The 24,297-nt window shown below is 48.1% G+C and overlaps 1 protein-coding gene across 1 annotated transcript in view; it reads left to right on the top strand.

Annotated features, from left to right (window-relative positions):
- Positions 1–24,297, top strand: part of micu1 (mitochondrial calcium uptake 1) — a 32,430-nt gene that overhangs the window by 5,155 nt on the left and 2,978 nt on the right. Inside the window, exons 4-10 of the mRNA XM_079730637.1 lie at positions 1,430–1,592; positions 5,383–5,426; positions 16,260–16,374; positions 17,347–17,429; positions 18,342–18,542; positions 21,433–21,570; positions 23,115–23,223. Of these exons, the coding sequence (XP_079586763.1) occupies positions 1,430–1,592; positions 5,383–5,426; positions 16,260–16,374; positions 17,347–17,429; positions 18,342–18,542; positions 21,433–21,570; positions 23,115–23,223 (853 nt within the window). The remainder of the gene's footprint in view (positions 1–1,429; positions 1,593–5,382; positions 5,427–16,259; positions 16,375–17,346; positions 17,430–18,341; positions 18,543–21,432; positions 21,571–23,114; positions 23,224–24,297) is intronic.

The raw sequence follows: 24,297 nt of genomic DNA, 5'->3' as shown, positions 1-24,297 counted from the left end.
TTATCATCACATGGATGCATTTGGTGTTTATTTTGGAAAAAAGTCAATATTCATAAATGTCTTACGCAATGGAGAAAGTATGTCATGTGTCAAAAAACATTATGAAGAAGGAAAAACCTGAAATTAGTTGGTGAATGTATTTTCACCAATTGAGAGCAGGAAAACAAACATTCCGTCTCCTACGGTGTTGCTAATGCCCCGATCAATGGCCTGTGCATTTGAGGAGATAGGTGGAAGATGAGAGCGATCTCAATACTGCTCATGCCCTCAGTCGATCAGGCCTTCGTTGAAACCCCTCTTCTCAAATGTCCCCTAACCCCCTCATCCATACAGTATTGTCCAAATCTTGTTGAGAAGGTACTTCTGTAATTTCCCTGAAGGCCAATGAATTTGAGACCAGCATAAAGGCCTGTGATTGTATGAGAAAAAGTCCTGTAAGGGAATTTTACAGTAAGTTATATGAAGATACGGCCTCCCTACATCGGAGAAAACTTCAGAATGATAATGCCAGGAGTTGATGTTCTTTTGCTTGTAAAGTTTAAAGGGAGCACCATGAGCCTTTCTCCAAGACTGTGTTTTAAACCTGCACCCTGTGTTAAGGAATTGTTTTGTGATAAACTCTTGGCAAGAACATTCTAAAAATGTGGAATGCACATTGGAGCTACAGCAAAACCGATAACATCCTACACAGACTTTAAGCACCCGACAAATAATTAGCCACGCTGGCCTTTTCTGCATAACATGATTGAGCAAAACAATACACTTTTATGTCGACGTCAAATGCCATTGCTGCATCTATAATTAGAAATGGCTGCATCTGTGCCACCCATTTCTATTTCAGAGCGGCTAATACCAGTCTCAATACTGGAATTATGTCGCTAATGATGTAGCTAATATGCTTTGTGATTAATAGGCCAAAATAAGACTTTAAAGACCTGATAATAAGACTCCAGTTTGAGAGAGGCCGACTCACACCATGACCCCTCAGTTCATGTGATACTCCATTCAATACTCTGTGTTCCGTCATGATGCCCTGAATTGAGCGATGGCCGATCTGAACTGTGCTGTTGGGGGATTTATTCCCAAATATCTACTTCACTCTCCCCAAATGACATAGTATAACCCGGGAGCGACCGAGATCTCCCCAGAGGTTAACCTGTCAGCCACGCTAGACGGTAAAAGGGGAGATAGATTTAGTCCTTCATGTTGATGTGCTAATGGAGTCGGGGGCTGGAAGGTCACCCTCTCTCCCGGGCAGGATAGGTCCTACCTTTCTGAAGCCATTTGGATAGATGGAGGGGGGAGACCTCTGAATCGCAGTCAAACCAATGCTGCTCCTGCTTTGTTATCCACACGTTGTCTGGATCTAAACGCTGTTGATTCGTGACTAATGAGTCAATTACTTTCCTTTCTCCACTCTGCCTCCCAGGTGATGGAGTATGAGAACAGGATCAGGGCGTACTCAACCCCGGATAAGATCTTCCGCTACTTTGCGACGCTGAAGGTCATCAGCGAGCACGGAGACCCCGAGGTGTACATGACCCCCCAGGACTTTGTACGCTCCATCACTCCCAACGAGAAGCAGCCTGAGAGTGAGTCCCCGTCCGCTGATATACCATAAGACCACTCTTTATGTTTCCCCGAAGAGACGTTCTGGTCTGCCCGCTTTAAAGGATCGGAGCAAATCAAGCAAGAGAGTACAAATAACGATATGAATGCAAATTGGAGTGCCCAGAATGTAGATAAAATAAAGGTATTGATATAAACTATGCTAAATAAAAAGTAAGTCAATTCATCTGCAAATAAGGAGACACTATGCTTTTCAATTTTGGCCTTGAAGCGGTTCTGAATGCGTCTTCTGTGCGTGCGTGTGTGTCTGTGTGAATGTGCACGTGCGTGCGCGCCTGTGTGTGTCCATGTGTAATCACACGCGCAAGTGAAATTCCATGCAGCATGGTGATTTATGGGCCCCACTATGCAGGGCGTAATGTACCCCACTGGCAATGCACAGTGGATCGATCCCCCCCTCCTCGGTTGGCGGTATCATCCATCGCCCCGTCCGATGTACAGCTCATGTGACCCCTTCCTACGCATCCAATGTCGAGAGCATTCAGGGACAGTTTGGCAGGGGACGACCCACTCCAGGAGGGTCTCATTCTAAAGTAGGCCAGGCAGAGGGGGGGGAAATAGGACGCGGCAGTGGGTGTATTAATGAGCGTGTCGAAGCACATTCTTGGTGTCACATGCAGATATGGTGAGAGATATCTGATCATAAGCTGTGGAGTGCTTGGGAAGGCAACAGGTCTTAACTTGGTGTGTTTGCTACAGTGCGACTACTTCATCACCTCTGCTTGTGCGTATGTGTGCGCATATAATTATTTATGTATATTTATACATAGATATCACTGCACCAGAATTTGCCTTCTACTTTTACCCTGACACCTTTTGTAGCATACATGTATCTTCTGCATCTGTGCACTGTTCCTAACTTTGATGCGATGAGGTCACTTTACCTTTCCGTCTTTGGAGCCACCGATGCAGCCCTCTGTTGCGTTGTGCTCCGCTAATCATATCTTGGTCGGGCGTGACACGTCTCTGCTGTCTGGCAGCATCTGCTCTTCCATCACCTGAGTGCCTTCTAAATCTGCCGCCATGGTGGCAATTTCTTCCATCAACAGTGCCTCCCATGCATTGGCAAGACACCCATCTCCTGTCCTATAAAACGATATGAATGCCATAACGCTGAGTCGAGATCCATTGGATTAGATGAGGGAGGGCATACATAAGTGGAACAAGGCGCCAAAAAGAGACTGCAGTGCATCTTATTGGCAGACGTCAACTCCTCCTCCGTCTCAGATAACTAATTGCACCATTCATTCAGCCGAAGAGTCCTGGCCTCGATAATTGAGCTCCTAGCATAAGGTACTGGAAACCTATTATTATTTAGTTTCATATTAGTTCCATGTACATGTGTCCACAGAATCTGTATCCATAACAGCTATAACGGTATGTTTGTGATATTTTACACATTATTTGGGAATGGTCTGAAATGCTCATCCACTTTGCAGTATGTCTATCAACAAACTATTGGCAAAGTTTTGGCCCGTGTTACTAACATTTAGTGAGGCATCTAATTTTTAGAAATAGATGAAAATGAAATGATCAATGAATGACCAAACGATAAAAGGATTATGAACGAGCCCAGACACAATGATTAATCCTTTATAACGATCTACTCTGATTGGGTCTACAGATAGTCATTGTGCCGTTGGCGTTTGAATAATTGAGGTTTAGCACTGATTGATGCAATTGCAACGACCTGACCCCTATTAGCGCATGTACGGTTTTTGCCTGATCCAAATTTCAAAGAAACGTTGATTACAAGGTCTTTAGTACAATTGGAAGATATTTCCTTAATACCCAAGGAAATGATAGCCTATTGCAGTCCACTTAACTATGATAATCAATTCCAAGACTTGGAACTGCAACTGATTTTGATTAGTTAATTATTCTGAGAATTATAGCAAGTGACAGCCATAAAATGGACACCTGCACACTCCCCAAGTCACACCTTTAAATCGATGATGCAAATACATATCTGAGGGAATTTATTTCCGAAAAAACAACAAGATGCATTTACTTAAGGGCTTCAGACGATGTTGTATTCATGTTGTCAATTCATTAGATCTTGACTACCCATCGTAAATTTATTAGAAGACGTTCACTTTATTTTAAATAACACCCGATATGCTCAACCAAAGAAAGGTGTTTGGTGTTTTTACAATGTAATGTGATATTTAAGTAGCATACGAATAGTTTATTGCAACTTATGGGTATAATTTTAGTTGGTAAATGGATGTTTGTCGGTTGACTGCGTGCGGCTGTCTTGCAGTAGAACAAAACGAGATATGTTTCACTGAGACACAACATAGAACATGATTGGCCGCTTTCCACACCCTTCATCTTCCTCTTTGAACTTCAATCACCATGTGGAGTATCACCAATAGCAGTATGTTCTGCTGTTTGCTTTGTGTTGTATGTTACCCTGTGCTGTGCTGCACTATTGGCCAGGGCACCTTGCCAGATAAATCTCAATGTCATTGTGTATCAATGGATAACCAAAGGATTAATAATTTATTAATAACATGGGGACATTTTTTAAATGTAATGCATACATGCACTATAGAGATTAAAGATCTCTGCAGCTGAAAGTCCCTACGGTGTACATCACACTTTATTGAATGGATGTTCTCCCTCTGGGAGCAGAACATTTGAAATCTTTCAATCTGTTGGATATACCAAACCAGAGATGGCTGTTCGAATAATAAAGTAAGGTCATCCGAACGATAAAGTAAGGTGCTCAAAATCAATGGTGTCATGATTGCTGTATGTAAAGCCTCAATAGCTTAGGAGCGACTAAAGAGGGATGCCCTCCTCTATTCAATGAATGCGGGGGTTCCCAGGTAGAAGGGTGTTGGGACTTTTGAAGTCAAATCAAATGGATGTAAAGGATTGAGGAAGATACAATATGTGAACGACCATTAACCTCCTAATTTGACCCGACGGCCAATCTGATGCATTATTCATTCTATTAACGCGGCATAATGGCATTGACTTTGGGAATATATAATTCTAACCTTTTAATTCTGATCACCACTGTTAATTAATTAGTCTAGGTTGCTCGAGCAAGCCCATCAAGTGCATTCTCCTGTCCGGGCTACGTCGGATCGCATCACCTCCCTCCATCTAAATCCTCACCGCGCACTTACATCAGCGCTAAGAAAATGCGATCCAGCAAATAAATCCAGCATTAGAAGTTCTCTGCGATAAACGATCAGACTAATGAAAGCTGAATGCAGTGTGGTGGGGATAATTTGAGAATGGAAATGAGTTGTAAATTGCCTATATTAATCTCTGGCACATGTCGGCGAGTCACTCTAATGACATCATGGAAATGGGTCTCCCCAAGTTCTAAATAAATGCCCGGGGCCATGTGGCTGTCTGTGAAGATCGCTGGTAATGCTCTGTTAGTGAAAATATGGATGTCGTTTAATAAATACATTAAAAACATGTTGTTGTGTTAGAGGAGCAGCTGTGCAAAGTTTTCCCCTATTGTTGCCCCGACTGGCCGTTTATCATTTTATTATTTAATGTTGGGATTTTTCCTTTTTAGTTATGGATTAAGTGTTATGAATTTCAATCAGTTTATGAATTTACCTTGGCTTGTGTGACCGTTGACGAAGCAAAATAAAAAGTCAAATTTCAGCCAAAGCCAAATCTTAAAGTGGTGCCCTTTTTATAAAATGCTGGTCTTGGCACTTTTTTGTACTTTTCTGTGTGTAAGCGTCATTCGCTCATTCTGTCATTCCCTCCTAATTACAGGTCTGGGCTTGGATCAGTTCATGGTGAAGCGCTACGATGGCAAGGTAAGCTTCAATGGGGAAACAGAGTGGGGATACCGAGCGGAATAATCCAAAACCCATTCAAAAACGATTCATAATCATGTTGTTTTTTTCTCAATTCTCCAAAATTCCACCAAAGCTAATGGCTGACTGGATTCCTATCACGACAATATTCTGCTGCATTGGGATTATACTTTATTATGGGTTTTCGCTCTGTTCTCCAACACATCAAACCAGCTGTAGGCCTTGTTTGTGTTGGGATAGCTTCTGGGGCTTTGCCAAGAGACCAAAGTCATTTAAATGGAATTGTGAGGCAGGAAGTGGAGGCTGCTGTTTCCTGTCATGGCTGATAAATGGATATCATCAAATATGTTTACCCTTTTTATTAGACCCTTAACTTCTACTTTACTACTCAATTAATTACTCTTGATTATTTATTTTCATGTTATGTGGTCATTTAAACCAACTATAAATAATTTAAACAAACAATCAATTAATTTTAATAAGTTGCTTTATTACTGGGCTCAACGTTTCATTTTGACGATGGTAAATAAAATCCTTAAAAATTAGAATGAATAAAACTGAACAAAAGTCTAATACGGATAATGACTAGCATTTTGCAAATGTAAACACTTTTCACAAATACTCAACCCTGCTAACAACTCCTTATGCACACATACCACAACAAATACCCTAGAATAATCTTTTAAATCACCAAAGAGCTCCCTTGACAAATAGCCGTAGCAGTGCTTAGCTATGTGTTTCTGGTGATTTACAACTTGACACACCTTCTGTCATGCTATAGCAAGGATAAATCGCACCAAAATGGCATTGGCATGCCCTCAGTGGAGACCATCTCCTCTTATGTCCAAATCCCAGAACTAATAAGATATTATCCCAGCCCCCTAACCGACTCCCATACTCTGCAACACAGAAATTCTATTAAAAAGTAATTATTTCTTTCCTAATGGTTACTCTGCAGACTTCTTCTCTGGGGTGTCATTGCCTTAGACCCCCTCGCTTTATGTTCATCCTTAAAACAGCTGTTAGCCAAGAAATGGATCTGGTGGTGCAGAACAAGTTCTACCCCTTGCACCAGAAATTATCAAAACTTTCTTAAGTATATATATATTTTTTCCTTTTTTTAAATGTGATTAAACCAAACCAGCATTCTTCATATGTTTCAGATGAAAGTCTGCATGGTGAGGACAAACTAAATTTTGTTCTTGGGAATCAATGGGAGCCAAATCATTGCTTTAATTAATGCTTGGTACTAGTAGAGTACTAAAATGCGGCCGGTACAGAGAACCCAACCAACATTAGGTGTGGCTTCACACTTAATCATTAAAAGAGAACCTCCGAACATTAGTCATCAGTTGTAATGACCTATTTAAATGCAATCACAGAAGGTGAACCTTGGACCTACTCAGCCGCCCTGCGGCGACACCGTCATCCAATACCAGCCTCTCCCCTCCCATTCCCGCCTATTGATTTTCATTTTGCAACATTCCACCCCTGTTCCTTAAACCCGGAAAACCTTTCTGCCCCACGGCCATCAGCCACGTCCTCCTCTAGCACAGGCCGTTCATCAGCACATACCCCGTTGCGTTTCAAAGCACATAATCAGACGCAGGCTCGCCCTACTATGCAGAGAGGCTTTTACTTTGGCTTTATCTCACACTGCTTCCCCCCCTACTGGATCACATCCTAAGGCAGATTTTGTTAGGCCGTCAACATCCGCGGGCAGCCGGCATGCCGATCTATCGTTGCTACAATGGACCGCTCCTGATTTGTGGTCAGCGCTATGCAAATGGCGGCCATATCTCCAGGCTCTGCGCACCCTTGGTTTTGCGAGTCAAATCAGGGAGTGCAACTTGATCTACGGCTTTGATTTTCTCCCCGGGACTCTCCCTGCAACGGCCACATCGCCTCAAGGACCTGCTAGCTCCAGCCTAGTCTCCCCCCCCCCCACCCTTTCCCCCTCTCCCCCTCTCTCCCTCTGGAGGGCTCTTCTCCCCTTCCCCTCCACTGACACACGCCTCCGCCTGATTGGCTAAGTAGCAACCGCGGGGCTGGCTGCAGGAGAGGGACGCCCCAGTGCTCCCCGTGAAGCCACGCCACGCCACTCCACATGAATTAAAATTAAAACACTGCACTGAGCGATTATCCCGAACATACAATTACAGCGACCGCAGTGAGGCGGGCGTATCTGCCCTGCATGTTAATCGTTTATTTCCAAAGGCGGGTGTGTGTGGTAAGGCGGCGTATGCAGGAGTCAAATAGCACTATCCGTTAATGACCTCCCCATCGCCTCAGTGGCCGGCTGTGGTTTGAGTTAGACAACAGCAGCTTCCTCCATACGGTGATGCCATGCATGGGCGGTTCAATGTGTAAGAAAACTGTTTGAGTTGCAACCTCCTTCGCCTAACCCCCCTCCCCCCTCAGAGTAAACACATTATTAAACTGTGTGTATGTGGTTTCATGGTAAACCATATCTATGTATTGCTTTTTTTATATTGTTGTTTTAATATAGTGGTGTGTTGTGTTTACTCTATGTGTATGCTGTCCTCCCTTGCAGAGCACACATACATAACCGTGTTTGTGTGTGTGCTTTTATGTGTGTGTGTGTGTGTGTGTGTGTGTGTGTGTGTGTGTGTGTGTGTGTGTGTGTGTGCGTGTGTGTGCGCCGTCTCCCCCCTGACGTGTGTATTCGCTCATCATGTGACTCCCCACCCTCCCTGTTGTGATTATTATTTTAACAGTTGTTGGTCTCTCTTGTTCTTGAGGGCAGCCGTTCGCCGTCATATAACAAGTAATCCCACCATTTTTCTCTCTCCTCCTCCGCCTCCCAATCCCTCCCTCCCTCCCTCCCCCCTCCCGCCCATCCGTGGTAACCATTCCCCATCAACTACTGTGGCTGTCTCCCCCTACCCCCCCCCCCTCTCTCTCTCTCTCCCTCTCTCTCTCTCTACCTGTCACTTCTCCCCCCTCCCTTCCTCCCTCCCTCCCCTCCCTCCCTCCCTCCCTCCCCTCCCATCCGCGGTTGTGCCCCCCCCCCCCTCTCTGCAGGACTTCTGGCAGGTATGAGGCGCGTGCCGAACAGCATGCGTGCGTGTGCCCCTGAATGACAGTACTGCACTGTGTACATAGCTGCCCAACCACCTCCGATCTCCCTCCTCTCTCTCTCTCTCTCGTTTTCTCTCTCTCTCGTTCTCTCTGGCTCTTTCTCTCTCTGACTCTCGCTCTCTTTCTCTTTCTCTCTGGCTCGCTCACTCTGGCTCTCTCTCTCTGACTCTCACTCTGGCTCTCTCTCTCTCTGGCTCTCACTATGTCTCTCTCTCTCTCTCTCTCTCTCTCTGGCTCTCTCACTATGGCTCTCTCTCTCTGGCTCTCTGGCTCTCTCTCTCTCTCTGACTCTCACTATGTCTCTCTCTCTCTCTCTGGCTCTCTCTGGTTCTCTCTCTCTCACTCTCTGGCTCTCTCTCTCTCTCTGGCTCTCTCTGCCTTTTCTGTTCCTCAATTGCACTGTTCCTGTGCTGGTGGTGTGTAGGGCAGGGGGGCAGGGTGCAGGCCGCCCCCCCCCCCCCTGCTGTAAACCAGAGGGAACGGGGCCCAGGAGCCAAGGATCCCTGCTCCTGAGTATTGCCTCTCAGCTTCTGCATTTTTCTTCAAGTCTTTTTTAAGCAGAGCCATCTCCACAATTGGCACTTAAGAAGCACGTCGGAGAAAGGGCACAAAATAATGGATTATACGCGTATGACGCCAAGAAGCCAAGAAGCAAGCCACGAGTGCTGCCTAACATATTTCTTCATTCTTCCATGAGGAGAGACAAAGGGCTGCGATCGAACGGTGCCGTAATGAGAAGAGACGAGCAGTAGGCCAGCAATGCCATACCGACATGCACAATAAAGGCTTCGGTCCTTTTATTAGTTACATAAAGTGTAACGGGAGACTACACACTTTATTTATTTATAGGCGCCAGACCGAGTGGCTGATTGAGTTTGTTGCGGCGGCCCCTTTGTTATAATAAGAACTCTAGACTGTAGGTCAGGGCCATAAAAAGACGAGCCATAACCGGTCCTGTCCATAGCAGGGAGGCCGTCGCCCGCTATTGTGTTGTGTTGTTTGTGTGCATAGAATACGCACACTAATTACTCCACAACCGCTCCACTGCTATTGTATGGTTGGGTGAGGACAGCTGCCTGCCTTACGCTCTCTGAATTGAACTTGCTGAATTATTGAAACGTCTTCTTATACTTTTGTTTTTTCGCTGGGTCTTGCAGAAAGCTGAGATGCAACGGGTGGCTATACGAAGTCCCTCATGAGGAACTTAACTTGTATCTGTTGATGCAAAGCTTTCTTCCTCTTTGCTCTGTTACTACCTCCTAAACTACCCTCTCTCCTTTACTTCTCAGACTCTCTCTCTCTCTTTCTCAGACTCTCTCTCTCTCGTTCTTTCTCTCTCTCTCGCTCTCTTTCTCAGACTCTCTCTCTCTCTCTCTCTATCTCTATCTACCTCTCTCTTTTCCCCCATGCTTTTGCGCTGTCGCTCACCCCGCAGCATGTCCTGCTCAATGCCTGTGCCTGACCGGGGTAAAATAGTTGTAGGAGGCTCCCCCTATCTGCGCATGGAGGCATCACAGGGCGGTCTGGATTCAGGAAATGGCTGGAAGCTGGCCCCCTATTGGGAGCTGGTCGTGCTATTGTGCTTGATTCGCCTCTTTCTGGACTGCCCTGGACCTCAGCACTGCATGTTTCCTGTGGAGCATGTTCCTCTGTAGCATCGGGACTTTTTGGTGTGTGTGTGCCTGCCCTAAGAACCAAGTCTGTGGCAGGGTCCATGTCCTGCCGCCGCTGCTGCTGCCACCGTGGCAGGGTCCCGTGACACCTGTCGCTCACAAGGAATGCTGCGGGAGACTTCTACAGCAGTGATGTCACGGCAACCCGTCGTGTTTACCCCTTGTGTTTCAGAGGGGCCAGGGTTTGGCCTGGGATTGCTGTCCGGTGGGCGGTTTCACCATCGTTCGCTGTGTTTCTCTCTCTCTCTCTCTCTCTCTCTCTCTCTTTCTGTTTCTCCATCTTGTTTTTATTCACTTGATTCTCTTTTCCTTTTTTTCTGGTCTATCCAATTTTCTTTTCGCTCCTTCTTGTGCAAAAACATAAAGACAAAACACAGACACAATAGACAAAAGACACACACAAAACACAAAGACCAAGGCCTATACCTTTAACCGTCTACCAGTATATCGGGGTACCTAGTGGGGTCCGCTGACACACGTGACCGTCTCTTCTCTCTGGGGACCTCAGGTTCCCCCAATGGGCCATCTCTGTTGACTGAGCACAGAGCCTTTGGAAGCCTTTGGGTGTTCCCACTCCGCCCCAACGTATTATCCGACCGTTATCGACAGCCCATCTGCTGCTCACTACCCCTGGGGTGACCCGTAACTAATTTAATATATCCCTTTTGGCTTTATTGTATTATTCTTGGGTGGGTTTTCCAGTAGGTCTGGCGTGGGGGGGGGGGGTTTACCCTACCTGGCCCAATCAGGCCTGATCCTCCAATTCGCTGGCTCGCATTTCTTCTTCTTCCTCTTCCTCACGTTTCCGCGGGATGCCCTATATAGGTCATTGCCCCCCCCCCCCCCCCCCGTTTTCCACTTAAGTTCCTGCCAAAGATACAGCAACCAGAGCATCCCCCCCGCCCCCGCGCCCGTCCGCCTCTGTTGTCATGGCGCCGCCTGTCAGTCACTAGCCCTAGCATCACCTGCCGCTTTCCTTTTCCCGTTAGGCTCTCTCTGGACCGCTGAGTTTAGTGCACACGAGTAGTACACACGTACACACCTGTACTCGGAGGAGAAGGGCTGGGCTGCTTTAGGGCAGCCATTATTCATGCACACAGACACACGTGCGCGCACACACACACACACACACACACACTCTACATGTATACGTTGCACTGCATATAGATCTGCTCAGATTCCCACACAGTGGAGTGGAGACAGAAACCGGAGTGGCAGACTCCATTCCCCTCTCTGTGCAGTGAAGGTTTTCATCTCAGAGACCGGGTCGGTCTAGGCGTAGACAATCAGCCCACTGTGGGGCCCCACAGGGCCCAGCAAAGAGGAAAATAGATACTTCTGTCTGCCTGGCTGCAGTCTCTTCCCCTCCCCTCCCTTCTCCTCGAGTTAAATAATCCACGGCCACTTGACTCCCGGTCCGCCATCTTGGACCGGGCCGGTGAAAGGTGTGTGCCAGGGTGTGTGTTTCCCGCTCCCACCTCTTCGCCTTCCTCTAAACGCTTCTGCTTATCGGGGTGCTTTGGGGCCATTATGTGTGACAGAGAAGGGGAATGGGGCATTACAGGAGGCTTTGTGATGTCCACAGCGGCCCCTCTGCCCAGCCAACCCTGCCATTGGCTCCGAGACCCCAAAAACACAGTACACGGACACAACTGGTCAAGCTCTGTAAATAAAGGCCATGCCTCCATAATAAAGGCGGGAGGAGAAATAACACGGGTGAAAAGGGGTGCGTGGTATATTTACTTTATTCGATGACTGCATTCAAACCCTCACCCATATTATGAATAGCAGGGCGTGTCGTGTCGAATTAACGAGGATCACATTTCAATCGGCTCGACCAGCTGTCTGGTGCGTTTCATGGACGACTTGGTACAATGTATGCATCGCCTTTCATCCCAGCTGCAAAATAACAGAGCCCATCAAAGCAATAATGGCACGCGGGGATGTGGCAATAAAAGCCTCGGCCCATTTCTGTCTGCAGTCACTGAAATGGGAGGGAAGCTGGATTTGCATAACGTAGCACAACTTATTATGCAAAGAAACCGAATCATTTTGTAATATCACCGAACCCCAGCGCGGTTAACGCAGACTTGGTTTGAATCCCGTCGCTTGCTGTTACGCAACACAGATTTCCGAGCCGTTACGCGGGTTGTGCGGCTGGAAAGTGTTTCTAATCCACTCAAGTGAAATGAGCAGGAATGAGACTCATCCCTTCCTGCACGGTGAGCTGCCGGCTGCATTCACCATGGGAGACTCCTTTGATGCGACTCCTGCTAAAAGTTTAGGAGGGGAGTTATTCCGGCCACGCTGAGCTGCCTCCTGGTCCTCCCCCTGTCCACCGCGGGAGATAAGCCCCGTCTGACCCTTTCGACCCTGGCTGCCTGGGGCCCAGCCTTGGCCCTGTCAGCTATGTCCTTCCCTCTGCACCCACGCAGCTCCCACTGGTGCCATGGCAGTGCTGTGGAGAGCCCCGTCAAACTGGACCCAGTCACAGTAGAGCTGGCTCTACTGTGACTGACAGGTCCAGAAATGGAAACGTGCATGCACTCGCGCACATGCACACGCACGCACCCACACATATGCCAGCAAAGATGGGGAAAAGGGCTTATGTGCTTATGTGTTGGCACTAGGCCTCGACAGATGCAAACATGATTCGATTTAAAACCAATTTTCTATTTTGACGGCCAAAAGCTGCCTTAAACACTGGAGTGCACTACATTTTCCAACAACTGTAATTTTGTCAAGAAAAATGACAGTCTGCGCACCATGCTGGTCAATAAGTAAAGCTCGGCTCGAGATGAACATGTGTGTGAAGGCAGAGAAAATCTCCGATGCACTTTTTGTTTGGATGTTCGTCATTCATTGCTGATGTTTCTACCAACAATGCTTCATTTTAATTATTACAGCCCTGGTTCAAACGCCTACGCAAAACGCCCACACCCGCTGGACACAAACACGGCACGCAGCAAACATATGTCGGCTTCGGCAACAGCCAAGTGCTGTTTAATTAACTTGAGTGCTGTGACAATTAGGATTACAGCCATTTGTAGATCCTTTGCTTATTAGACAAGCTCCAGCAAATGGGCCGGTCTGCAGCGAAATGTTGGTACCGAAGGCAGAGCTTGTGTCTCGGAGGAAATCATTACTTTAAAATTGCTAATGACCCCATACTTTGGGGCATGGCGGGAAATGCCTTCTGCGGATTACAGAAATGCTGTAGTCTAGAGAGCATGCCTCCCAGAACTGCCCTCACTCTATCGTTACATGCTCCTGGGCTTCACGTTGCATGGCATTTTCATTAGATGGAGGTGTGTGTGTGTGTGCGTGTACATGTGTTTGTGTGTGTATGTGCGTGTACATGCGTTTGTGTGTGTGTGCGTTTGCGCGTGAGCTTGTGTGTGCGTGTGTGTGTGTGGGAGATCTGCCAAAAGAGCGTGAGGGTTGATTTCTCAGTCCGTCAGCCACAGGGCAATGGCTGAGTCTGAAAGAGAGGGAACGTTCATTCATCCCGGAAGGCTGTCGTCGCCGTGAATGTGTGCTGGTTTGGGGGCCTGCGGCGTCGGTTTCCCCCCACTGAATATGAGTGTTTAGCTCTGATCTCTGGGATCGCCTCTCCTTGAACTTGGCTTGGGAGACAGTGGGTGGAGGAGGCGGAAGAGAGGGAGAGGGGCTCGGGGGGGGTTGTCCTTGACACGGTACAGAGAGCTGTAATAGCACTGTGCCACTGTTGTGATCATCATTATAATGAGGTCCACTGTGGTCTGGTCCCCTGTCATTGTGGGTGGTGGGAGGGGCACGAGTGATGGCGGCGTCACGGTCGGAGCTGTGTCTACGTTGTCTGGTAGTGCAACGGTCTCGGGGCTCAGGGCCGAAGCTCTCTCTCCCTCGCTCACTTACACTCTATTTATCTCTCTCTCACTCGTTCTCAAACACGCATTAACAGACATGCAGAACCGTCACGTAGCAGCTTTAAACAACCGTCTTCCACTTGTCGTCTCTTTCGTCTCTCTCTCTCTTTTTCTCTCCTCGTTTTGCATATTTTAACAGGAGCACTGCTGCCAGAAATAACCCTCTCTTTCTTCCCTCGCCCCGTCGCCCCCCTCTCTCTCTCTCTCTCTCTCTCTCTCTCTCTCTCTCTCTCTCTCTCTCTCTCTCTCTCTCTCCACCACTTATGCATGAGGAGAACATCCATAATTAATGTTACAGTGGAAAGTGTATTTTCTATCTTTGAATCGGGGGAGGTCTGGGGCTCAAGTGGGATGGGGATGGCGCCGCTCATGGTGTGTAAACCATTACCCTGTGCCCTGACGGGTCCGGTATTTCATGGGGGGGAAGGAGATGGGTGTCCACAGGGGAATGTGATTGATTGATTGATTTCCATCATATATTTAAGTAACGCGATAAAGATGTCAGATGATGGATGGCGAATGCAAGGAGATATATTAAACCAAACGTGTGTAGAAGTATAATCCTAGATATTCACACCAAAAAAAACGTGGTATTCCAGTTGTAAGATTGTGTGTGTTTGTGTGTATTGGTGTGTGTGCCTGTTATAAGGCACTGTTGTCTTTTTGTTTCCCAGAGGCCCCTGCCTAAGATGGCGGAGGTCGTTCTTGACTGTAACTCAAAAATTGTTTTCTCCTCCCTTCCTCTCCTTGTGAAATGGAACCCTGTTACAGACGGAGGTAACGCCATGTGACCCCACCCCCACCCCCCCATGCATGCTCCTTCCCTTATCTAATCACTATTACTATGTGTATTACTATGTGTGTACTATGCGTTCAGTTACATCCCCCTTCTCCCTCCACCTCCGCTTGGAGTGAGGGGACACTGATCTCTGTGACTTAAGTGTTGTCACCCCAAGTGTTCGATGTGCATGCGATTAAGACGCTCGCTCATGCAATGCTGTGGATATACACATGCTCACCAAAAAAAATAGTGTTGTGTAGTGTGTGTATGCGTGCGCGTGTGTGAGAGCGGATGAAACGAGTGACGACAATGAATAGTAACACTGCTGTGTATTAAAACATCCGGGTTGTTTCGATGTGATCAATGTGGTTGTGTATCGATGGCGTTTGTGTGTACATGTGTGTGTGTGTTTGTGCCACAGTCTTTCTGTGACATCGTGTTGGCTCTGTATGTCGATTAAACACTTGTGAGTACAGCCGCTCCTCTTAAACGACCTCGTGAGTACGTGATCGCCCCCTCCCTGCCGCCTGCCCTCCCCTGGCTTCATGTGTATGCAGCACTTGCATGATAGTGTTAGCTGTCCTGTTGTGTGTGGTACCCTCTAGTGAATTAGTATCAACGGGTGGGTATTGCCATGTTGGTGCAATATGTGCAGAGATGCTATGTGTGTGTGTGTGTTTGATGTTGTGTGTTTGTGTGTGTGTGTGTGGGTTTGAGCTTAGCTGATCTTGTTTATCGTCGTTTTTCCATTGATCAGTACCGGCAGGAAGAATCGTGCCGAAAAGTGGAGTTTTCGTATCGAGTGCGAGAAAGTTTTGGGGAAAATCTAATTAATGTACTATTTATAGGGTAGTCTAATCCGTGGGCTGTTTTCTCATAAAGATACCCCAAGTGATACATTATATGAATCCTAAGTTTGCTGCAACTTGTGCCAGAGTTACAACAGTTACACTCTGGCCCAATGACAGTTACGCTAGTGTCTATACACTAGCATAATGACAGCTGTCCTGTTTCCGGTCAGCACGCTTTGAATGTGTAACTAACGCACAACTCTTCATAGTTCTCCCGGACCGGGTAGTCATTGGAAAAACGATGTACGAGTTGAGCCCTCAGGCACACACACACATACACACTTACATCAAACACAGACACTCAGCCAGGGGCCTCTCGCTGACTAGATTCACCCCAATATCACCCCTGGGACCGGTGGTAAGAAAAAGGCTCCTTATGCTTCATACATATTATGTTCTAAACTATATTTCTCTCTCTCGCAATCTCTCTCTCTCTTGCTCACAATCTCTGGCTCTCGCTCTCTGGCTCTCTCTCTCTCTGGCTCTCCCTCATTTGTGCGTTCCGCTCTGCTGAGCAGAAGATAGCCCAGGAGCGGGAGAAGTTTGCGGACGAGGACAGTATATTCTTCTCGCTGGGAGAATGTGGCCTCATCTCCTTCTCAGACTACATCTTCCTCACTACCGTCCTATCCAGTAAGTGACCGCCAGTGGGCCCGCTCCACTCAGCATACATTACCAGCTGTCCAAGAAGGAAGGGGACTCCAATCTCCCGTTCTGCCCGTTCTGGGTTACCGGTCTCAATTCTCAATTCAACATGAAGGCTGTTTAGTTATCATCCATAGCGATATATTTCTTTGCCAGATAGGTCCTGCTGTGAAGAGTCGGTGGTTAAAACCTGCAGCGATTCATTTCAGTCCTAAACGATTATTTTCATGCCATTTTCCCCTCTTCAAACGAAATTGATATAGAGTGAGGAAATAAAAGTCGCCGAGCTGATGGACCCTACGGGGCTACAAAAGTTGCCAATAAGTTTGGACAAAAAGAGGCAGCTGGGCTTGTTGAAAGAGGTTGAAGGAGACAGAACTGGCGCAGTGTCCTTGGGAGGCGGCCGGGGCTTTCAGATGGATACGTCTCGCCTCGCCTGCGTCTGAACTCTGGCCAGCAGTGTTTGGATGGTGATGGAGTGTGGAGGGCTTTGTTTTAGACGTGAGATAAAGGACAATAACACGGGGGCTGCCCTCCCACCTTAAGAGTCGGAGGGCTGCTGTCCTGGCGGCTTGACTCGGCCGTTCATCATGCAGAGGGATGAGAAGGCCTGCGCCGCGCGTATGAGGGGGCCCACTGGGGACGGATGGGAGGGGTGAATCATGGGTGAGAAGACTGACAGAAGGCGGCACTGGGAGCCTTATTTCATATTGTCAAAGATGAGCTGATCTGAGCCTGACAGCTCAGCCCCACCACGGCTCCGTAGCGGGCTTCTGAGCTGATTCTGTCTGCACCCTCCGATCTGGAAGTTATGTTTTCGAAAGGGAGTCAGGATTAAACCCCGAATTAAACCTCTAATCTGACGTGTACTCTTTCCTACATCCTATTCATTGTGTTACGATCTCAATCTGTGTGTGTGTGTGTGTGTGTGTGTGTGTGTGTGTGTGTGTGTGTCCCCAGCTCCCCAGAGGAACTTTGAGATTGCCTTCAAGATGTTCGATCTGAACGGAGATGGAGAGGTTGATCTGGAGGAGTTTGAGCAGGTGGGGACCATGGATAAGGCACATACATGTACCTATGTACACGTCTGTAGGAGAGGAAGAGGAAGGGAAGTACCTGCTGTAGCCATTTTTGATTTAAAGTCACACACACACATACACACACACAGTCAGATATTATAATATAAAGCTCATCTTCTGCATTGCTGTCAGGGATTTGTCTTGGGGGAGAAAGAGATAAGTGTTATCATATTAGACTCCATATCAATATGACTCCCACAAGGCTCGATGGAATCTGTACAGTATCACAGCTGACTTATTTTATTGCTCTCCGAGTCGTCTGTAATAACAGCCGACCTGACTGATCCGTGTGTCGGGAATGGAATCCCGGGGAAAACCCCAGCCTGTATGCATGAAGCGCTTCTATTATGGGATGCCGTAGGGCGTAGGGTAAAAGATACAGTTGATGCATTGGCCCTGCTTCTCATTGTGACTGGAGACTGGAGAAAATCGACGACAATCTCTGCATGTCGGCGCTGCACTCTTTGTTCCATGACTGGAAGCCTATCAGAGAGCCGAATGAGACCTGTCTGCTTTGCTGATGAAAGCACAGTTGATGTAGAACACCGTGATTTACACTTTTAGCCAATCGGTTACTCCCTACCCACGTTGGGTGCAATCCTTTGTCCAAATATTGCAGCCTATCAGGACACACGCTGCCAAACTCCTATTGGTTTGAATGTAATTGTAGTGTGAATTTAAATAATGTAATGAATGTATATGTAGTCCACCAAACTACCATTCCGATTGATCTGAAGTGTAAAGTACATTTCTCATGTAGGTTCTCTGCTGCCACTGCTGGGCTTTTTGACCTGCAGTTGGACGGCCGGTTCCGCGTCGCAAAATGGCCGCTCTCCTCCACGCTGTTCCTTATCCCTCCACCATGCCCCCCCCCAGGTCCAGAGCATCATCCGCTCCCAGACCAGCATGGGCATGCGCCACCGGGACCGCTCCACCACGGGCAACACCCTGAAGACGGCGGGCTGCAGCTCCGCTCTCACCACCTACTTCTTCGGCGCCGACCTCAAGGGGAAGCTGACCATCGGCAGCTTCCTGGAGTTCCAGAGGAAGCTGCAGCACGACGTGCTCAAGCTGGAGGTAGGCCGGGGAGTTGCTGGGGGACTGGGGTGGGGTGGGTACAGGGGTGGAGCCAGGGGTGGAGACTACAGACTCGCCGACTCGTCGGTTTTTAATCTATGGATGTATGTCCAGGACGTGCTCAAGCTGGAGGTAGGCTGGGGGACTGGGGTCGGGGGGTGGGGCCTGGGGTGGGGGCTGAAGGGTGTGGTGGGTACAGGGGTGGAGCCAGGCATGAGCGCCGACTACAGACTCGCACTCCCGTCTGTTTTTAATTGATGGATGAGTGTAATGAACGTTACACATTGAAAATGTATGCAGGAGGTTCTGCTTGTTTAGAAGAGCAGAAGTGTAACCCACGCCTTTCCTCCAGCCCTTTTTAAGACCATCGTACTAATAAAGCATCCTAATAAATCAACGATAACAATGCTAAAGTGTGATGCCAGTCATCAACGACAAAATGCGTTAATGACGGATAAGTGAGAGTAATGTACATAAATGTGATTACTACTTAGGACCAGGTTGTGCTTTGTCGCCTGGTGGCACGATGGAAATCCCTGTGACACAAGAGAACAGTCTCCCATGTCCCTTCTGTTTGTAATGCAGCACAGCCGAGTGACACTAATTATCAGAAGGGCGACGGGAAAGTGGAGGATTAGGAAAGCAGACGAAGGCGTGAGCGTGGATGTGTCAGACGCAGTCTTTAGCGAGCCGGTCCCTGTGCGTCTCCACGCCGTGGGCCCCCGGAGCCACCCACCACATCCAGAGAGAGAGGAGCAGACGGGCCGTCGACTGCGTCTCCGTCAGCGGTACCGGGCCGCCGTTAATTAACAGGGCTGCCGCCGCGCTGTCTTCGACAAACTGCTCTCCGTGAGCACTTGGGTCCGACACACAACGCCGAACTGGCAGTTGGAAAATGCGTCTCAGTTACTACTACTCTGTTACTGGTGGTGCAAGGATACTGATAACCGTTTCTTAGTCTCTCTCTCTCTCTCACTCTGTCCCCTCCTTCCACTGTGTGTGTCTATGTGTGTGTGTGTCTCTCTCTCTCTGCTCATTTCGCTCCTCTCTGTCAGTTGGTCTCTCTCTTCCTGTCTGTCTGTCTGTCCTCTCTCTCTCTTTCTCTCTATCTCCAGCCCTCTCTCTCTCTCTCTCTCTCTCTCCACCTCTCTGTCAGTGGGTGTCACTCTCCCTCTCTCCACCTAGCTCTCTTTCATGCCTGCGCTGCAGTTCTGTCTTCTCTCCTGTACCATAACCAGCCAGCTCCTCTCTGCCTCCTCATGTCCTCCTCTTGTTTTCTCCATCACTTATAAGTCCCCCGGTGGAGATAAACGACTGCTTTTCAAGGTGAATCTGGATTCACGGTGTAAGGTGTAACTCCTCCAACTTACACCCCATCAGTTTTGTAGATGCATTATCTTTACCCTAAAAACGATACTATACGATAGGGCTGCTCGATTATGGAAAAATCATAATCACGATTATTTTGGTCAATATTGAAATGAAGATTATTCAAACGATTATTTTTGAGTTTGAAAACATGTATTTATTCAGCATGTCTCGCGAAAAACACTTTGTAACTGAGAACTTTGAAATGTTCAAATCTAAAATAATGTACAGATGTGTATCCAGCTGTTCTATCTCCAGCACTTTCTTTAAAATATTTTATGAGAAAAAGAAACTCGATTATATTAGTTTTTTGATCGTTTGATGCTAAAAAAGAAATCGCGATCAAAATTTGATTGATCGCCAAGCCCTACTATACGATACTGGGAATGAAGCTGCATGCTGTAAACTTGATAAAAATCGTGAGAAGTGAAAGAGGGATTTCACTCTCTCGTAGGACTAACAAAAACAAATCGTGTACCGGGTGCTTCCTGAACGACACTCGGAACATTCCCTGCAAATGAGTCTTGTACAGAGTCAGAAGAAGCCGCTTCCAACAGACATTCCTGTCAGACCTAGAATCAGCATTTTGAGGGCTGTGGTTTGGTTAGGAGTAAGGTTTGTTGTATTGTGTGTATTTTTTGTATTTTCTTTTTTCTTTTGTATTACGTCCCAGGATGTAACCCAACCAAGCAGGTAGCCTCTGTTTCTTAAAGGGTGATATTATGCAACCAGGTGTGAGTGTGATTAGCCATCACGAGCTGTTTGGAAAACCTGCCTTTGCCTGTGTTTTAGTGAAATCAAAAGTAGGAGCATCCACCCCTAGATGTATGGATAGTTTTTCAAACGGCTTGTAATAGCTAATCACACTCGCACCTGGTGACATAATATAACCCCTTTAACACCCATGCTTTGGTGATGCATCATGGGATTTATTTTGGGCTATTTACTCCTGCCATATTGAGAGGACTCGGGAGAGTTGTAGGGGTACTGTAAGGTCCATAATGAACGTAGATAAAGTGTAACCCAGGCTAAGGAACACATTGTTTAGCCACGTCTTGCATGAGAAACGCTGTTGCGGTTTAAAACCCAAACCAAGTCTCCCCGTAATGACAAATCAATTCAAGAGTAATCACAAAACACTGACCCAAAATAACATTACCACCAACACAATAACAAACAACCCAAAGCTCTGCTTCCAAAATAAAGGCAGTCCCAGCGTCGTGACGCCGTGATGCACAAGCCCTACATCCCAGAATTCATGGCTCCAGGCAACGCCCGCTCATGATTCAACCTGAAGCCATATGCTAGCAGTTCCTGGCATCTGCAGGCACCTAAACACTCCATCTCTCATCCTCCACATTCTCTCTCTCTCTCTCTCTCTCTTTCTCACTCTCTCTCTCGTTCTCTCTCTCTCGTACTCTCTCTCTCTCTCGTACTCTCTCTCTCGTACTCTCTCTCTCTCTCTCTCTCCCCCCACACGGTGCTCAATCTCTGGCTGTCTCTCCCCTGTGCTCTGGTACAGTTTGAGAGGAATGACCCTGCGGAGGGGCGGATCAGTGAGAGGCAGTTCGGAGGCATGCTGCTCGCCTACAGCGGCGTCCAGTCCCGCAAGCTCAAGCAGATGCAGAAGGGCCTGAAGAAAATGTTCAAAGATGCACAGGTAAGCTAATGTGGAGCCCGGTCTAATGACTGTGTGGGTGGAACAAGGCTTGTGTGTTGTGTTATGGAAAGCGGACGGAATGTAAGATCAATAGTAATAATGCATTTATGCACGCCCTTCCTAACCTCTCTGTCTTTACTCTCTCATGCACACACACGCAAGCGCACACCCTCACACAAACAGGCGCACACTCCCTCGCACGCACACGCCCTCGCTGTGAGTGAGGGGTTGTCCATATGAGACGAAAAGAAACTGACGGTAGCGTTTGTTCTCGTGAAAGACAGAGAGGGAAGAAAGGCAATGCATCACAAGGAGATTGATCACAGTATGGCAGCACCACCACCACCACTCCTGCCCCTCCACCCCTCTCTCTGGGTGCAGCACCACCAGCACCACACAGGCCTGAGCAGAGGGGGAGACGCTGGATAGCCACACCCGTGCAGGCCCAGCGGGGAGTCTCATCTCCCCCCCCCCCTCTCTCTCGCCAGCCTTGCAGCCCCTGCTATCTGGCTCCTCTCAGTGCTCACTTCACCCCTCTGACATCTTCCCTTCATCAAGTCCATTCACTGCAGAGTCAAGTGGGCCGTCTTGGCCTCTGTGTCACATGAGCTCACAGAAGCCAAGACAGCCCACTTTGGGAGCTTCAGGGAGGAGCAGAGATAACGTGTTGGGGGGGGGGGGGGGGAGAGGACAATGCGGCGGATGGCTGTTCTGCTCCCGGCCACTTGTTAGTGGGTTTGGATCCAGACGGTTTGCTGGATCCCCGAGCAAGACTTCCCACCCGTGCTCCTCATACAAAACGACACTTCCCTGTGAGTCGCTGTGGATAGAAGGGTTGGCTAAATGACTCCATAGTCACAGTGACGTTTTAAACAGCGAGCGCTGAAAGGCCCGTTCATAAGTATTCTGGCGGTAGCTCCGCCGTGCCAGGGCCAGGTCCGTGCTGACATAAATAGCTCAATCAATGAATTGGCCGTACACCAACGCACATCTCAAAGACACTGCAGCAAAGTGTCCTTCCTCTCGCTGTTTGGCAACGTAAAGGCGCTAACGCTGTTGTACGCCCAACATGTCCCTGCTGAGGGACGGCTTTAAAAGCGGTGATTAGCACCCAAAAACGTGACGGAGACAAGCTCTGGGAGAGGAAGAACGACCGCATCTCTTTTACCACCGCCGCCACCACCCTCCATCAGCTCCATCCGTCGTCCCCTACACCACCTACCAGATAAATGAGAGGACCGTTATTTACACCAGCACACCAGCTGCCTCCGCCTCATCTCTGCAAATGAGCTCATCAGCATTGCGGAGTGTGTGTGCGGGTCTGTGTGCATGTGTCTGCGTGTGTGTGTGGGTGTGTGTGTTTGTGCGTGGGTGTGTGTGAGAATATGTTAGCGAAGCCATTCCGGCTTCCTTCATTTCTTGCCTCTTAAACACGGAGATGATGTAGTCTTCTGGGCTCCTCCTTCACAGGGCACTACCAGACAAAAAGGGTCACTTTCTCTGCTGCTGGCTGTAAGGTGTCCCCTGTCTCTCCCCCTGTGCAGGGCATCACGTTCGAGGAGGTGGAGAACTTCTTCACCTTCCTGAAGAACGTCAACGACGTGGACACGGCGCTCAGCTTCTACCACATGGCTGGAGCCTCCATTGATAAAGGTACTACGCACGCACGCACGCACGCACGCACGCACGCACGCACGCACGAGTTCTGTTCTACGGCTGACGGCCCTTCGGTTCTTGGTCTCCAGGGCAAAACAAATATGCTGTTGGTGTAATTGGCTTTGGTTTATTGTCGGCTTTTCCGATAAACAGCCAAAATCAACAGTTTTTCTTTGTTTTTACTCCCACCTGCTTTTAAGTGGGGCTGACTGAACGGTAAACGTCTGTTAGTCCAGGTAAATGAAGTACCTGAGCCATGCGTGTGACTCCAATCCGCCCCGCTCTCCAGTGACACAGATGTGTTGGGAAAACAAATGATGATGAATACATCATATTAGACACATGATGGGATGGAGGCTTTTGGCTACTTGCCCGTTGCGTCTGGTAACAGGGCAGCAGTGTGACTTATGACCATGTGCTTTAGGCTGCAGTGAAAGTCATCCTGCAGCAGTCGAGCGACCTACCTCTGTAGTCACTGTAGTTCCCTTTTTCAGGCAGGTGTCAGCAATACAGAAAACCAAATTATGTCCAGCCTTGTCCTTAAAGGGGACATATCATACCACCAGGTGTGAGTGTGATTAGCCATTACAAGCAGGTTTGAAAATGTGCAGCATTGTGACATCACAGGTGGGCGTGTCCATCTAGATGTGTGCTGGATAGATCAGTCTACCAGCCTATCCAGTAGACTAGCAAACGTTGCTCATCTATCCGTCACACATTTAGGTGGACACACCCACCTGTGATGTCACAATGCTGCACATTTTGAAAACGGCTTTTAATGGCTAATCACACTCACACCTGGTGGTATGATATGTCCCCTTTAACATCTGAGGCTGAACCCTGCATCTCCCAGAGTTCAACCTCGGAATCGAATTTCTCCTCGGAACTGCTTTCATTCCCCTCCCTCCTCTCAGGCCCCTTTTGCCTGTGTTTTCTAATATGTCCTCCCACCCATGTATCCATCCATCCATCCATCCCACCAGCATCTCTCCCATTTTATGGTAACGGTACGATGCCGCAAATCCGCCCCTGTGCAACCAGCACGGCCACGTCGATAGGCCCAACACAGTC

This window comes from Pollachius pollachius, assembly GCF_949987615.1.
Source record: "Pollachius pollachius genome assembly, chromosome: 2".
Lineage (NCBI taxonomy): Eukaryota > Metazoa > Chordata > Actinopteri > Gadiformes > Gadidae > Pollachius > Pollachius pollachius.
This window is presented reverse-complemented; position numbering and strand designations above follow the sequence as displayed.